Source organism: Platalea leucorodia (genome assembly GCF_965183815.1).
Source record: "Platalea leucorodia genome assembly, chromosome: 4".
NCBI lineage: Eukaryota > Metazoa > Chordata > Aves > Pelecaniformes > Threskiornithidae > Platalea > Platalea leucorodia.
In genome coordinates this window covers 53,334,198-53,350,686 of record NC_138826.1, presented here as the reverse complement: position 1 = coordinate 53,350,686, position 16,489 = coordinate 53,334,198, and the positions used below count along the sequence as shown (strand labels likewise).

At 40.0% G+C, this 16,489-nt stretch overlaps 1 protein-coding gene across 2 annotated transcripts in view; it reads left to right on the top strand.

The window, feature by feature from the left end:
* Positions 1-16,489, top strand: part of IRAG2 (inositol 1,4,5-triphosphate receptor associated 2) — a gene marked incomplete at its 5' end in the record, with an annotated part of 39,795 nt that overhangs the window by 3,123 nt on the left and 20,183 nt on the right. Inside the window, 13 exons of one of the 2 annotated variants that reach the window (XM_082310761.1) lie at positions 762-920; positions 2,107-2,224; positions 3,754-3,804; positions 4,980-5,057; positions 5,609-5,665; positions 7,701-7,760; positions 7,870-7,934; positions 8,026-8,125; positions 9,582-9,713; positions 9,998-10,099; positions 13,483-13,646; positions 15,268-15,382; positions 15,823-15,985. In XM_082310761.1, the coding sequence (XP_082166887.1) occupies positions 762-920; positions 2,107-2,224; positions 3,754-3,804; positions 4,980-5,057; positions 5,609-5,665; positions 7,701-7,760; positions 7,870-7,934; positions 8,026-8,125; positions 9,582-9,713; positions 9,998-10,099; positions 13,483-13,646; positions 15,268-15,382; positions 15,823-15,985 (1,364 nt within the window). Of the gene's footprint in view, positions 1-761; positions 921-2,106; positions 2,225-3,753; positions 3,805-4,979; positions 5,058-5,608; positions 5,666-7,700; positions 7,761-7,869; positions 7,935-8,025; positions 8,126-9,581; positions 9,714-9,997; positions 10,100-13,482; positions 13,647-15,267; positions 15,383-15,822; positions 15,986-16,489 lie in introns of those variants that run through there. The other variant, XM_082310764.1, reaches the window with a different exon arrangement.

The following is a 16,489-nucleotide window of genomic DNA, read 5'->3' as shown; positions in this document are numbered from 1 at the left end:
TCTTGGTCCTTCTGTATCCATTTGCCTTTTTAATTCCCTGTGATCAGAGTTTTGTCATGTGTTTCTTTTTAAAGTGGTTCCTTCCCTCTCCCAAGTTCTTAGGTGTATGACAATAGAAGACATGATCTCCTGAAAATCTGGTCCTTGGTTTTCTTTGTTTTTTTTAATTTTTTTATAGTCATACTCTGACCTGGATTCTGTTAATAGCAAAGCACTTAACAAACATCAGAAGTTCCAAAGATAACTTTTGCATTTTATGCATAGTCAAAAATCTTAAGGTCTGCTTTCTGATGCTTCCCTATTGTTTTCTCAGGATCTCAAAAGGGTGATCCTTTTTCAAGTTTCAGCTGAAAGCATAGTGGGGGATGATTTAGCAGAAAAGAAAGGATCCAGAAATTGTGGAGTCAATACAAAAGTATTATTGGTGGCCTAAGAGGTGATTAACAAAGGCTTAAGATACTGTCATGCAGACACCCAGATGTGGCACTTGTCTGGTGGCATACTTTAACTGCAGGGAGCATAAAAAAAAAAAATGCTTAAAAACAAAACAGTTCCTGGTGTCCATAGAATTAGAGAACTGCTCTGAAAATGATCCGATATCTCTGTGCAGAGCAAATGACTGTACACTGCAGCATTACAAGTCCTCTGTGGGCTCTCGTCTTGCCTCTCTAATCAGTGCAGCACAGCATCAGGATTTTCAAAAAGTCTACGTTAGATCTAATCACCTTTCTTAATATTTTCTGGTTTTGTTACTGGAACAGGGAGACTTCTGACTTGATAACCTGTGTTGCGGACTTACAGTACAACAACCAGAAGCTTCAGGAAGAGAATAATAAGCTGAAGCTCACACTGGAAGCTGTGGATGAGACCAACAATAAGTTATTGGCAGATAATGAGCATCTACGGCAACAAATAAAAAGGTGGGAGACCCTGGTGGCACCAGGTCTACCGTGTAACGGCCATGGGCAGACCTGTCTTCTTCCAAGTGGTCCAGCCTTGCTTTATACTTTTAGCCTCACTGGTGCTTCATGACCACAACTTTGTTGACTTAATATAGTATCTGTGAAGTTTAACTCTCTTGCCTGATTGTTCTGCTCTGTACCTCCTGGTTCTTTACAAAATCAGTCATTCACCTTATAGCCTGGCTCTTGCAGCATGAGGTGCTGTGGGTGTACACAGGCAAAATCTTGGGGTAAAGCAAAATCAAACAAACAAAACAAATTACCAAAAAAACCCCCAAGGCTTAATATTACCAAGAGAACAGCCGAGCACTGGAAGGTTTCCAATCCTAGACCACATATTTGTTGCCAAGCAGAGGGGAAATAAGCACGTAAGAGCTCTTTTGCTAGTCCCTTGAGGAACTAAAATGAGTTGTCTCGCTAGCTTAGTATTGCTGCAGCCTGGGGACCCATCAATGCCACAAGTACAAACCTATTTTTACAGTGAGTTCATAATGTTCATCTGACCCGTTTAATTCAAATGTGATACAGTTATGTCAACTGCCAAACCATTCCCAGTATCTTCTGGGGAGGTTAAGACAAGAGTCCTGCAGCGTAGCTGGCATGGGACGCATGCTCTCATGTTGGACCATGTGCTCAGGGATTCTCTGCAGCCTAGAGCTAGCCAGGAAAAGGGCCTTGGCCCATTGGTTAAATATACATTGTTTGGGATATCAGATCAGGATAAGAAAACGATGCAGAGCTTATCCTTGAAAACCGAACTGAAATGGTTTCCATAGCTGCTAACAATGAAGTACTGTAAAGATGAGTTTGTGTGCTCAGGTAACCTGATATATTTGACTGTAACAAGCTAGATTGTTAGGTGGATGCAAACAAAAGCATGTTGTCTTGGATGCTGTGTTTGCCTGGGTTTCTTCCCTTATCGTGAGAGCAGAAGGGGTTGATAAATAGAGGGTAAGTCCATGAGCCTTTACTTACTGGACAGAAATGATGGGCTTAAACTTGATTGTTGCTCTTCTGTTAAGTATCTGTGCCAAAGAATGAGTCCCTGGTGACTTCTAAAAATACTGTTCTTGGTATTTCAAGCCTATCTAATGACCAACAGTAACTCGCTAAAGTTTCTCTGGATTTACTTCCCCCCACGCAGCATCCAGCATTCTGTGCTGAAAGCCAAATCACTGGAAGAAGAACTAGAAGAAGCAAAAAACAACCTGAACCTGTCAGAAGAGAAGAGACAGCAGATTCTCTGCCAGAATAAACAGCTAGTAGGTGCTTTTATTTCTTAGCTTACATTGTACAGCATCTCATACCTTGCTGTAACAATGGCATGACCTCTCAGACTGCAAAAATCAGCAGTATGACCTCCTCTGTACCAGTAGATACTGAGGCTTTTTGAGGATGTTTGAAATGTGATTTATTAGTGTTATGAAAACACTGTAAAGTGTCGTGGTTGGGGTTTTTTTTTGTTTTTTTTGGTTGTGTTTTTTTTTTTTCCATGGAAGTTTCTTTAAACTATTGTCAGTTACAATGAAGAAAACAATTAAAAGGTCCAGTCTCATGTATAATTATGCTTAAAGACAACAGCTCTCATGCTGCCATCATTGAGCCCTGTCTGCTTTGAAGTTGGTGATGTTCTGCCAGAAATTCATGTGACTTTTCTAGAACCAGCAGGGATAGGAGACTTGGTTCAGATGTCCACATGAAACAGTCATCAACCAAAACACTCCTAGGTTATTGTCAATGTCCATATGGGCTGGCAGATATGACAAGGGCCTGTCAGAAACCTGTCCATTCTGGACTGACAGCTGGAAGCCAGGCAGCACACCTTGGCATGTCTCAAAGGGCATGAGCTGCCTACATGAAAGTATCTGAATTACACCGCAGGTGTATGAGTAGCAAAGCCTGTGTGATTGTAAGAGGTGTAAAGCAGCCTGGTAACAAGGCTGATGTGGCTGCAGCTTTAGCAGGTGTTGCCAGATACCAGAGCGTAGGCTCTCCGGAGAACATATGTTTGCGTTGCTGCCATGCATGCTGTTCATGCTACAGTGGCAACGCTGCGTCTTGCTGTGTGGGTGTAGCTGTAAATTGGTGTTCCAGCTCTGTGCGCTGCTGATGGTGGGTCTTTAGAAATCAAAAAAGTCTTCCATGCTGAGCAAGAACACAAGATTTTGGTGCTATCCTGCTGCAGTGTGTGTATAGTTTTGTTTTGTTTTAATTTCAGATTACGTGCATAATTCACCTTGTGAGAAGAAGATGGGGTGGGAGGGAGAAATATTATTAGAAGTTTTGTAGTTGAGCTTATAAGTCCCCTAGTTGCTGTTCCCTGTGCAGTGGAGGCACCAAGCGGGATACCACTACCTTTCTTCATGTCTGATATGAAAAAAACATAGCGTGGCATATAGGCTTTCTGGATTTATCTTAACTCAAGCATGAGCACAGCTAGACTTGCTAACCCTGGCCTTGAATACTTCCTTCCTATCATCTAGTGGTCTGACTTTTACTCTGATTGGAAATGCCTGTGTCAAACCTGTCAGTGAGGGTTCACGAGCTGGTCTGGCCTCAGCACTCCCCTTTTTGCTGTGCTCTCTGAAGCAAAGGAATGCAACACCACAGCTTCATATTGGGTATTGGGCCCTGGATGTGTTTGTGATCTGTTGCTTTTTGGCTTAGTTTGGCTTTGAATATTGAACTTGACATGCTAAAAACAACTACTTTGGTTCTCTCTCTCTCTCTCTTTTTTTTTTTTTTTTTTTGGTTTTTTTGTTTGTTCTTTGTTTTTGTTAAACCTGATCAGGAAAAAGAAAATCAGTCTCTCATCGTCAAAATTACTTCTCTTCAGGAAGAGGTAAAATAAATCATGACTTTGCAAGTACATGTTTTTGTCTCAGTAAAAGCTCACCAGTAAGAAATGAAATGTTTGTCAGACTTTGAAGCCTGACATGGTAATTAGGTTATCAAAATATCTTACACTTTACAAGGGTGACTTATCATAAAACTCTGTATCTTGAAGTTACACTGTGCTTCAGACTTTCCATGTGCTGGGTAAGTAAGGATACAATATTGGGGAAGCATGGGGGATAGGGACAAACAGCTTTTCCCCTCTTTTTCAAAGCTTTATAGACAAATTCCAAATATTTCTAGTTAACGCAGCTATAAATATGCTAACTAGATTGAAACAATCTCCATCCAACACTCTTTCATTTCATATTCACTTCTGTTTCCCTCCTTTAAGATCCAAAGGAGGTGCCTTGTATAGAGCTGTAACTCCAAAAAAAAAAAACCCATGCAGTGGCTGGGGGCTCCACTCACAGATGGATCCATTGACATTGGCCAAGGACCTACAGGAGGCTTGTAGGGAATATACTGCTAATGGAGCTGTATCTCTAGCCTGTCTTTTTTTGGTTGTTTTGGTTTTTTGTTTTTGTTTAGAGGAGAGCTATTAATTCTTACTTTCTTGTATTTATTTCATTAAAGTAAACATTTTAATAAAGAGTTTTTATCAGGTGATGTTTTAATACTTGCTTACAGCCTGTATTTTGGACTATTTAGGATGAAATAGAGAAACAGGTTAAATCATACATAGTAATGAAAAGAAGCACGTCATGGATCCAGGAATCTGTTACCTATTATAACAACATGATAGTCACAGTTAGCATGTTTACCATGCTCAAGATGAGTCTTTCTGAAAAGCTCCTAAGTCCAAATAGCTATTAAACTGCATCATTCCAAAAATAATCCTCATGCTGCAGGCCTGAAAACTTTTCTTTAGCCTTCTAGTTCTGGTAGTTCTTATAAGTCACATTTTGAGGTTTACTCTTTTAACAGTGCTCTGGAGAAACAGGGGAAAAAGGAGCAGAAACAGTTTCAGTGGGGCAAGGACGTACAATGTATGTGCATAAATGCTGGTAGTGCTTTAGAGTAGGCAGTAGCTTGGGGGTGGAGATGTCATTTTGTCTAGTTTCTTCAAGGAGAAGCTGTCTATCCATTCAGCTGTGCCTAAACACCCTGTATCTTGTTCAGAATATTAGGAATAACATGGACACCGATGAACTTCAAAAGAAGATTTTGGAGCTGTCTAAAAATGCAGCAGAGCTTCAAGTAAGCATTTCAACTCTAGGAGCAACAAAAAGACAGCCTATAGTTTACTCAGGTCTAGTGAGGGAAATGTCTGCCTCTGGAAGGTAGACAGCCCTGAACCCGTCTGTAGTAAAGAACTGCAGCACTATCATAGCTTGGACAGTATGACAGCTTTGACTGAGAACGCTGCTGTCTGGAGGCTAAAAACTGGGCTAATATAAACAATCCACAGTTTCATTCTTTCCTCTAAGTTAAACTTTTAGGAAACCTTTCCCTTGCTCTTTGAGAAAATCTATTAGAAAGTCGTGCTTTGGCTGAGTTGCTGAAACTATTAGCCTGCACAGACAAGAGGAAACAAAGGTGACTGAAAGCTGGGAGTGCTTTCCCTTTTAACTGGGTGCAAGGTTTGAACTTTGAAACATGCCATGCAAGGTATTCAAAGAAGGATTTGATTTTTTTTCTAAGCAAGGAATCTTGATACCCTTTTCCCCTTCCAAGTAGGAGATAGGAACAGGCTCGTATTATAGTGCATAATAATTGACTGGAATTATTTTGATCTTGTCATTCTTTAGATCCAAGCACATATCTATGAGAGCACTGTGGTGAATAAAGAGGCAAGCTTGATCCAGGTTAGTTGCTTTTACTTTGTTACTGTCTTGACTGAAAATACTGGCTATGGGATGATTTGTAAAAAAGCAAGGCAATAGTCTTCACTGTGGCACTTTTATTTCTACTGTTCTCACACTACAGAACCTGATCCTATAAATGGCTTCAAAGTAGGCGAGATCTGCTTTAGGACCTGGTTATGAGTCAGCATAATTAAAGGTTTCAGGATTTTGCTTTTATTTAAAAAAAGAAAAAAAATCACAACATATTAAAACAAAACAAACTTGCAAACTTCAGAAAAATGTACAGAAACTTCTAAAGGCTACCTCCTTCAACAGCTGGGAAAAGAATGTACCTGCAGAAGATCCTTCCCTTCATGTCTTTTACTTAAATTGCTTAATTTTTGTGTCAAACTAGAAGTGATGATTCAGAGCCCAATGGAAAAGCAAAGTTGTCCTTTCTCATTACTGAGGTGTAATTATCTAGGCTTTGCTGAAGAGTGAACATTTCTGATGTTGTTTTTAAGCTTGTATATTGTATTAGAAAACAAAGACGTAAGACTATGTAAGGGTGGTGGCATTCTCTGGATTCATGAATTATGCAAATAGGCTTCTAGGCTAATAGAGTTTCTGTTTAGCAGAACATGTTCTAAATCAGCTGATGAAATATTTGACTATTAGGCTGTCTGCAAAAATGAGTGCAGCTGAATTAAAACAGTGACAAGAATGATCCAGCTGATAATTTCATAACTGTGTTTTTTAATAGTTTTTTTTGCCAGAAGCAACTTAAGGGCACAAATGAACTTTTTTTTTTTTTTTAAATAGCTTTCACTTTCTCCTTCTTGAATGATTCAAATCTTTCATGGCCTTTGTAGTATCCTTTTATTTTAAAAAGGCCTTTTTAGTCTATTGACTAAATGGGAATTTTGAAAGCAGACTGCTAGATTGCATGTTCTTGTAGATAAAGGTGACTGGTTTGTATAATCTTGAAGAAACTGGTGTGGAAAACTCACTTTGCTTCTTGGCATTAGGATCTGTGGGGTAAGGGTTTACTAAAAAAAAACCTTTTATAGCTCTTTATCCAAAGGTAGATCGGGTAGGATTGATGGTCACTGAAAATTATTATGGCAACCTTTCTTTTCCAGGCCTGCAGAAGGTATGTGAAGAAAACACTTTCATTTTCTTCCTTTAAAAACCTTCAGCACCATACATCATTTGCCTCTGCCAAGGCTGGAAACTTGGTTCTATAACCTCACTTTTCCTGCTTAGCTTTTTATGTATTTCATCTCTTTCAAAAACCTCAACTATTTTTAAAGAGGAGGAGTAGGAAGAAGTCATAAAAGGGGTGAGAGGACCAGAGCTCCAACTTGAAGTTCCTGTCTTCTCTAAGAAATGCTCTGCTTGTCTGTGCAGCATCTTCTATAGTAATGACATGACTGAAGCCATTGCTAGTTTGTGATGCTAAGAAAGCTACTACTTCTACTAACTCCTCAGTCTTACCGTGAGGTTTGAAACGTTCTCTGTCAGCCCTTCCATTAGGCGGTGTTTAATCTGCAGAGCCCTACACTCTATGCCTTTAATCATGAAGACTAATGAGAGTAAACTTGGAACATTGCAACTTGTTTTAAGGGTCACTTGGGATTAAAACTTGTGCCAGGCATAATATAGTCCAGGTTTTCAGCTAAAACTAGGGCGCTTCTGTCTAGTTTAATCTGCTACTGCTGGTACAGAAACCAGGTAAGTAATAAATTAAAGCACAGCATCTGGAAAGAGTTTTTCTGTCTCCTTAATTTTAGGAGTTACATAGAAAAGGTCTTTTGAGTGCTTTCTGTTAGCCAATATGCATGGTAATTGACTGTATTCTTTTAAATTTGCAACTATTTTTATGTTACATAATCAGATTGCTGCACAAACCTACAGCTTACTGCTGCGATGCAGGATTGAGTATAGTGTTATTTTGGTTACAAAGCGTCATAGCTGTAAGTATTACAAATGCACTTCAATGTGCTAGTTGTTGGGTTGTGTGATTTAAAGGTTCTTTTCTCCACAATCTCTGCAGAAGGAGCAGGACATCAAAGAACTGAAGTTAACCGTTGTGGAGTGTTCCTCAGTAATAGAGGTATGGGACCAAGTTCGGGTTTTGACTGTGTGAGGGGAAAGCATGCATATTCTATGCTTATTCTGCATGACAAACTAACATTCTAACCAGGTCTGATGTTATGTTTTAGACTTTGCGGGCAGAAAAAAATAAGCTACTGGAGAACATGCAACACATGCAGCAAGAGCTGATCTCGTGAGTATTGTGAACAAGTCCCAGGAAATGCAGTTCATCAAAAGTCAAAACGGGCTGATACATATTTTTTTTTTTTTTCTGCTTCTTTTAGAAATGGGTTGAGTTTCCCATTGATGTGTAAATTAAACAGTAATATTCCTGAAGGGATGAATTCACTGCACTGTGAGCTGGAACTTGCTCAGTCTTCTGAGGTATGAATCAAAACTTTATTGACTCTCATCCCAGTTGTCTTGTACCAGTAAAGGAAGAACAAAGCGCGTTCCCTGTAGGTCATTAGATAACCCCAGGATTCGAAGCTGTTAATCCTAGCACATAAGCATAGAATGTGAAGGTTACAATATTGTCCCAAGTACATTGGAGAAAGTCCAAAGAAAAGCAAACAAAACACTCAGAGCTCTAAAAAAGAGACCTACAAAGTAAATCTGGAAGAGCTAGGGTCATGCATTTAGCTGGCAGAAGAATAGACTGATAGGAGAAGTTATGAGTTTTCAAATATATAAAAGTTGTTATGCTGAAGAAAGTAACAGTCTGTTTCTTCTTATGCTGCCTACACTGGACACAAACAATGATTTTCAGTTGCAGGAGGGGAAACTTTTTTCCTTGAAGTCTAATGTAATGAAAAAGAAAATTAAGTACTACAGTAAGCATCTTGACAAGGTTGTAGAGTCTTCATCTAATGAGTCTGGCACAGACTGACAAAATCTTAGTATTGCAGTTGAGCCTGTTGGCTTGGAGTTATAATGTCCCCTGTGTCCTCTGCAGAACACACAGCAGGTGGTTTGGTGGCTTTTGGGAAGTACGCTTTTGATCAGACACACTTCACATAACACTGGAAGTTTGGTCTCTAATTTACTGTTCTCATAGCTTTCCAGCACTCCAATGAAGAACTACTTGAAAAAAAACAATTTACATGTACATTATGGTTTTGGCTCAGATTTTTATCTTAGCTATTCTGTGCTCATTTCCCTAAAGGCATTCCATGGAGTCCCATCCTTCCTTACAGTGCCATCTTCCCTTCAGATGCAAGCTGTGCAGCAGAGCTGATAACAAATATGTGCTATTGCAGTGATTTTTCTTGTAAGACTTCACCATGCTGCTACTTGCTTTTGTATGTGGTGCATTTGCAAAGAGTTAGCATTTGCAACAAGAAAAAAAAAAAGTACTAATGGACTAAAACTACAGGCCCAGAAATGGGAGGTATACTTGGCTAGGCAGCTCTGCTTCAAAAGTAATGTATTGTCCCTTATTGCAACTCCCCACAGCCACAGTGAGTCACTGTGTTTACCTCTCAAATGCTGTAATGAGACACAATTCTACCAAATCACCTGTAAAGCAAGTAAGGGCTCTGCTTATTCATCACTTGGTAGAGCCTCTTCTGAATAAAGATAGCTAATTATTGACTTCCTCTTGCCTACTCCTGACATGAAAATTTACTTTGGATCACTCAGCAGCTTGGCTGGCCTGCTTTTTTCAAATCCCCATGACATGATGGTTTTGAAAAGCTTTTACAAGCTTCAAGTTTCAGTAACTCTGACCTTCTGGTAAATACGATGCAGGGATACCTCAGAAAAGTCTAAATGTCACTGATGCTGGCTTGTAATAAGGAGATGTCAAAATAAGCTAGCTGGCTCTTCCATCTCTTCAAAGATTACCAAGACTGAATGGACGTCCCTGGATGAAACACTGGACCGTGAAGTGCTGTTTTTACTTCAGGGACCTGAATATGTGGGAGAAAAATTTAAGACTATCATGCAAAACCTGGTCAGTGGCAGAGCTTCTGTGAATAAGGATATTGTCTTCTATCAGCCTTTTAATTAGGATTTCTCCAAACACTGATAATCAGATCATGTTTACTCTTTTTGAAAAAATAAGAATATCTTCTTTGGGGGTGGAGATGGGGGCATACTTACTCTAACAATATTGCTTGGCACCTACTCAAATACTGTAACTAATAACCTGGGTAATTCTGGGCAGCATTGTGTCAGGTTAGTAGGGTTGATTTTTTTTTATTTTTTTTTTTATTTTTTTTTTTTTTTAAAAATCCCCTTCCCACCCCCCCCAAGCAAGAGGAAGCCTCTGAAGCAGAGGAGCTTGTCATGACTTCTTTACAATGGGTAAAAGATCCTGGTGTGAACATGCAACAGGCTTGGGAAAGAAAACTTGTGGTAAGTAACTTTCTCTGAAGCTATTTTATGAAATAGTGGGGTTGTGCAAAAATGGAAGGTGGGTATTTTACTGCTGCATGCTATGTATATTAATTACTTGAGATCATAGCAGTCCATTTGGGGGGGTCAGAGATGGCTGTATGGAGAGAAATATCTTTTGTAACTTTTTTTGAGAAGGAGGAAGGGGATGATTGCTTTTCACTTAAATGCTGTGCTTTTCCTGACTTGTCTTGTGCAAGATCTCACTTTATTAAAACTATTCTTGAAGGAAAGGGTAGATGAAACAAGTCAATTTGAAGAGGAAAATGAGGTCAGATGACAACACTATATTGTGTGAGCCATGAAGATTTTCTGCCCACTCCATGTTTCTGTGTGCTTCAAGCACCCATTTTCCTGTGCGGTCTGAATCTATGGTAGTGGATAGTTTCATCATCAAGAGGAGGAGGGAGGTGGCTTTATAACCAGATTTCCAGATCAAAACCTTCATAGGGTTTGCTTTCTTTTGAAAGGCAAAATGTTCTGCTTTTGCTGGACACACTCCACAAGAAAAGTTTCTGTAAAAACATATTGTATAACTTGATCTTGCATAATGTATTTCTACTATTCTTCATACTTCTTGTGAGGCTTGAAAGTAAAGACTTTTGCTCAAGGTAGCTGGCAAAAATAACTTCCTCATGTGGTAGCTGCAGACTGCGGACACAGCTCAACTCTCTTGCTCTTGTTCTCTCCTCCCCTCCCATGTAACAGCATCTTGCTGGATGTAGCTTTTTCTCTAACCTGCTCTTTCTTACTGATCTGTTGTTAGGAACACTGCTACAAAAAACTCCACCGAACAGTATACTAATGCTGTCTTTTGGCTCATTAATAGATGCAAAACCCTCAATTCATCCCACTTGGGTAATAGCAGGTGGCACCACAGTACGTGCTGCTTTAAGCTGTTAGCTCTTAAGCAGAAAGCTACCCTTCTTTTCCTCTAGTGCTGCAAAATGTTGTAGCTGCAGCCAGCTTTTTCATATTTTTCTTTTTCATGTGAATCCTGAAAGCTTCCCCTTAGACAAGGTGCAAGTGTCTCAGTCTCTTCACCCTGGTGTGACTTTGGGTAGACTGTAGGAAACTGCTGGCACACGCGTTGCTGTAACTTTTTGATCTTGACCAAAAACTTCTTCCTTCAAAGCTGTCACAGATGAAAAATGCTTGTTAACTTACCATTCGTGTTGGGATCGTATTCCTGTTAAACATATGAAGCTAAAAACTTTTGGCATGGGTGTTGGAGTTGATCGTGGCAAATGAATCCTATTCTGGCTCCTAGAGAGCGATGTGTTTGGAAACTAAGCTAACAGAGGATCAAGGAAGAACAAGATTCTTTAAAAATAAAAAGTCCCATCCTTCTGGGACCCATGGGGTTGGGAAGTGACTTCATGTCAAACACATTGTCTTCACCTAGCTAGGATAAGCCAGATATGTGGGAAATACAGTATATGGAGCTGAACAACAGGAAGTCAAAAAAAAAAAAGAAGGATTCAAAGTAGCTTCTTCCACCCTTAGAGAAAGCTTTTGTAGAAAAATGAATTAAATCTTGGACCATGCACTATCACTTGAAGCCTAAACAGTTCCCTACCGTTTCCTGTGAAATACATTATGGACATGTTTTGCTAGGGTTTAGTATTTTAAAGTATGTTTTAAAGTATATTATACATAAAGGAAATTTTAAGTGTGCCTGTGTTTTTGTGTATATATACATATGTTTAAGCATATACAGACAGTGACAGTAAAAACCTTTTCACCCTTCTCCTGCTGGAAGAGAAGACTGTGACACATGTGCCCTGATAAGTCTATACCAGTTTTGTGTCAAAACCATGCTATTTCTAAGAGCAAGTGCTGCCTGTTGCTTGGCTGAGAAACTAATCTTCAGGATGTGTGGGCATTTGCATGTGGTCACATCCCATGTCATCCCAGTAAACCTATCTATCACAACTGCTCAAGTTCTCTTTTTTTTTTTTTTGTTTTTTTTTGGTTTTTTTTGGTTTTTTTTGTAGCGTGATACTTGATGTGCTACTCTTTTTGTTTGCGGCTCATGAACAACATTAGACTCTAACTTGCAAGTAGGTAACATAGCCCACATTTTTAGGATAGATGTTTTCCCCTTTGAACTAATGTAAAATCTCAGAAATATGAACCTCATTCTTACCTGCCTCTCTGTTTGACTCTCATTAAGCATTCTTTAAAAGCTGAGGGCTCTATTTTCTATGTTCAGCTGAACGAGGTCAGAGAAAGAGGACTGGATTCTTCTTTCTCAGGACTTTATACTGCAAGTCACTGTTCGGAGAAATAGGGAGGATGCAATGTTACTTACCACTTCATTTTTACCATCTTCCCCTTTTTCTTCCTACAAATCGGAGGTAAAACTGAAAGCCTTTGCCACAGGGGTCATCCCTTGGACAGGTTTCATCTGCTAGGCATGTATGACAAACTGAAATATGGATTTATTGATTTGGGTTTTTTTTTATTTTGTTGTAGTACGAACTCAAATTGGTGCCAATGGACTTAGTTGTACTTTGAGGAAAGGGTCACTGAAGTCTAAATTATCAATTTTAGGGCTTCCTGCAAGATGGTCATTATTAAAACTTCCCCTTATGAAATATGTTTTTTGTTGCTGTATCTGGGCATCTTGGGAAGGAGGTTTTTCGTGATAAGTTGTAAAGACTCCCTTGTGCACCATGTAATCTTCTGCCTCACTTACCGTAAATACTTGCTAACTGTATATTTGTTTTACAAGGGATAAGAGAAAGGACTATCTGTGTACCCTAGATCAGCCCAGAAAGAAAGGCTGAGAGTGGCTTTTGACTTAGAAGTAACCTTTTGAAAAAAGTGGGAGCCATTTGTCAAATTGAACTAGCATGCAGAACGCTTACATTTTTCCTGTCTAAACTGTTACGCATTGCTCCATCTTGAAGTCTTAAAGTACCAACACTTGGCAGGAGTCTAGCCTGTCTGTCCCCACATCCTGGCAGATTCAGGAGTTAGAAGGTACAGGTTTGAAGTTTAGGTTAACCTATTAGACTGCACAAAACACTGTTTTGTACAGAACAAACACCCGTTTCTCCTTTACAGTCTTCTCCTTTATAGTCTCTTCCTTATTAAACTGTGTTTTTCCTCATTTCTCTCTCTCTCTTTCCCCTTCCCCAACCAGATGTTGTGTGAGTAGATTACAGAATATTGTCAATCATCCACCTCCTTTATTGCTGATAGCATTGGAGGTAGGTGATGATACTAAATGGTGGAGCAGGGAAATCAATTTTCATCATGTAAATTGGGGCTCTGGTTTACTCTCTGGCTCTGCTCCTCATCTAACCACGTGGCAACTCAGTTTCAAAATTCCACAGGTTCTCAAGCAAGAACTAGGAGAAAAAAGACACCTTTGGATCCAGAAACTTAATCTCTTGGAAAAATACAAAGAATCCCTAGATAAGGATTTCATTCGAATGGCGAGCAACCTGAGGAGAACCAAGACAGAGCAACTTCACCTAAGGAAAGAGCTCTATGCCAGGTACCCCTTCAAAGCATGTGTGTCTCTTTTTGGTTTATTTTGGTGGTGGTGGTTGCTTAGCTGTTTGGTGGGGTTTTTTTTGTGTTGTTTTTGGTTTGGGTTGGGTTTTTGGTCTTGTGGAACAAAGTTTACTGAATTCTGAAGACTTTTGTTCGCAGAGGAAATTATCTGCTGTTTTGGAGAGTGGATCTGGTTTTTAGCATAATGTTACGCTATGTGGGAGTTAAGGTTTGTGTATGAAGTAACATATGATCTTGGAGATGTCTTTGAAAACACCAGAGACCACAGACTGAGCAGTTAAAGAAAGAGGGCACTGCCAATCTAGCAGGTGCAACCATTAAATAAACTGCTGGTTTTCTGTGAAGCAGGAGACCTGTAAAATATATGCCTGCAGGTATTATTGCTTTGGGAGACAACTGCTAGTCCCAGACGATATAATGCCTCAGTTTCTCAAGGGTATAGCTTCAATGGGTTATCTCATTAAATATGAAAATATAACTTTAAATTTTAGTTTATTGGCACATGGTTCCTATTATGAGTTTTGACGTGACAAATATGGCAGTAAAAGACAGCAGGTGTAAACCTCTGCCTGCTCGCCCTCCTCAGACATTCAGGAAAGTAGTTAGGTTTTTTGGGGTTTTTTTTCCAGAACAACTAATCCGAATTTGTTGTCTTTGTGGAACCCAGGCTTACTCATAGTGTCAGCCTTCTGCTATCCTACACTAAATGTAATTTTTTGCACACATGCTTTTACCTGGGTTTGGGGCGTAAGCAGCCTCCTAGGGCTTTGCATCCCTGACAGCTAAAGCGGAGCAGTCATACTGCACTTTTGCCTGACTTACCTTCCACTTCATGTTGTTAATGTAGACCTCCCACATGCTCTCCCTTCACTCGGAAAAGAGCTGATAAAAATACTGATGGCTTAGTTTTTTAAAGCTGCCTCTCTGTATCAAAACTGTTTGTGGTGGTAGCAACACGAAAAAAAAAAAAATGTGAAGGTGGGTTAGAGAAGAAATGCACAAAGATTTTCTGCAGTGGAAAAGAAGGGGTTCCTTGAAAACCATCGTCTTTACCACTAGTTCTGATGGCATCTGCTTGCTGTCAAGTGAAACATGCTTTGAAACACTGGGAAATTAACCTGATGAAGCTGTGTATCTGCAGTAATAGCTCCAGAGTATCTTTTCTAGAATGATTGAATCTATATCCGATTACTGTTTCTCCCAAACCATGAGACAATGCATTCTTTTGACTTAATTGCAGAAGTTTGCCCCACTAAGCACTTGCTCTTTGAGAGCTCTCTGGATAGAGTCCACAAGCTTCCACTATGGTACCCAGCTGGCTGGGGCTGGCACAGCCATTGCACTGGTCAACTGGGGAGAAATGAGGGAAAACCTCCATCCCCTTCCCGATTCTGGAGCTGCTATAGGCTTGTCTGCCTACTGGGTTGAATTGTGCTTAGCAAGAATGAAGTCCCTGGTGCTGGATCCTGGGGGGCTGCAAAATGTAACAGCTGAATGTGGTTCTTGATGCATGTCTCAACAACTAGTGTGTGTCATCTCCCAGTCATGCCCGCTCTAAAATGTCAGTAACGGATTGTGGTTTGTGCTTTCTCGCCCCACAGGCAACGTGAGATAGAAACTGTCAAACAGTTACAAGAAGAAACTTCTGGCCAGGCAGAAGCCCTTGGTTTAGAGCTGCAAAAAGCTACAAAACAGCTCGAGGATGCCAGCAAACAGGTAAGGAACAGTGCAGTTCCTTCTACGCAGAAAACAAGCAAGCAGATGCAAAAGGCTACGTACAATGCATCGCTGCTCTTAGGAAAGGAAATCGCATGTTCAGAATGGAGTGCCTCATTGCAAAAGTGGAACCAGCAGAGGAAGTAAAATTTGAGGGGGTGGTGACAACAGTTTGCTGATGAAAGAGGCAGCATTGCATATTTGTGGTGGCTTAAAAAAAAAAAAAAAGAAAAAAAAAAAAACACCAAAAATAGCTTCCATACACAGTCCACCCCAATGTAAAAATGCAGAAGTTCAGAGGGAGCTTTATCACTTCCTGAGAAAGAACAGATGCAGTTTGGTTTCATTTACATGAACTGTAGAGGCTCCTTGTGTTAACCAGGCTGCTTTATTTTTTTTTCCCTTCCCTTCTTTTTTCTTAAATATTGTTTTGTGCTTAGGCAGAGGATCAAGTTGAAGCTTTTCACTCTGCTTGTGAGGAAGCCGCATCCTTGAAATGCAAGTTAGAGGAAGCCATTTCTGAGCAGCAAAAACTCAAGGATGTGAATGCAGCTTTAACAAGCATTTGCCAGTTGCTTCAAGAAAAGGTGGAAGACCAGAAAAGTGAGTAACTACTGGCAGTGTGCCAGCATTCACCCTTTCATGGGCAAATCCTTTATGGTTTAGTTTATGGCAAAGGAGAATAGGACAGACCTGCAGGTAATCTGGTAAAATGCTCTGTGGAGTTTTGGTTTTTTGGTTGGTTTTTTTTTTTTTTTTTTTTTTTTTTCCCCTCCTCCTCTCCTTTCCTTCTGTTTTTCCTTCTTTTGTAAGAGATCTGCAACCATGGCATCTGGGCTGAGAATCAGGTGGGATCCTGATGAGTGGGTGTTGGGCTGGACCAAAGCTGCAGAACCTCCTAACAAAATCTCCAGTCCTAGGAGGAAGGGTTAGTAACTCCGTGGGTGGCACTGGCACTCCTTTACCAAAGGTGCTGTTCCCACACCTGAATAGCCCACCTTATTCCTAACAAAGTCATCCCACTTTCTTAAGCTTCCTGTATCAAAGAGACCTGGTTTTTATGTTCTGCATTCTGCTTGCTGCTTGTATTTGCTTTGTGTTTTTTGA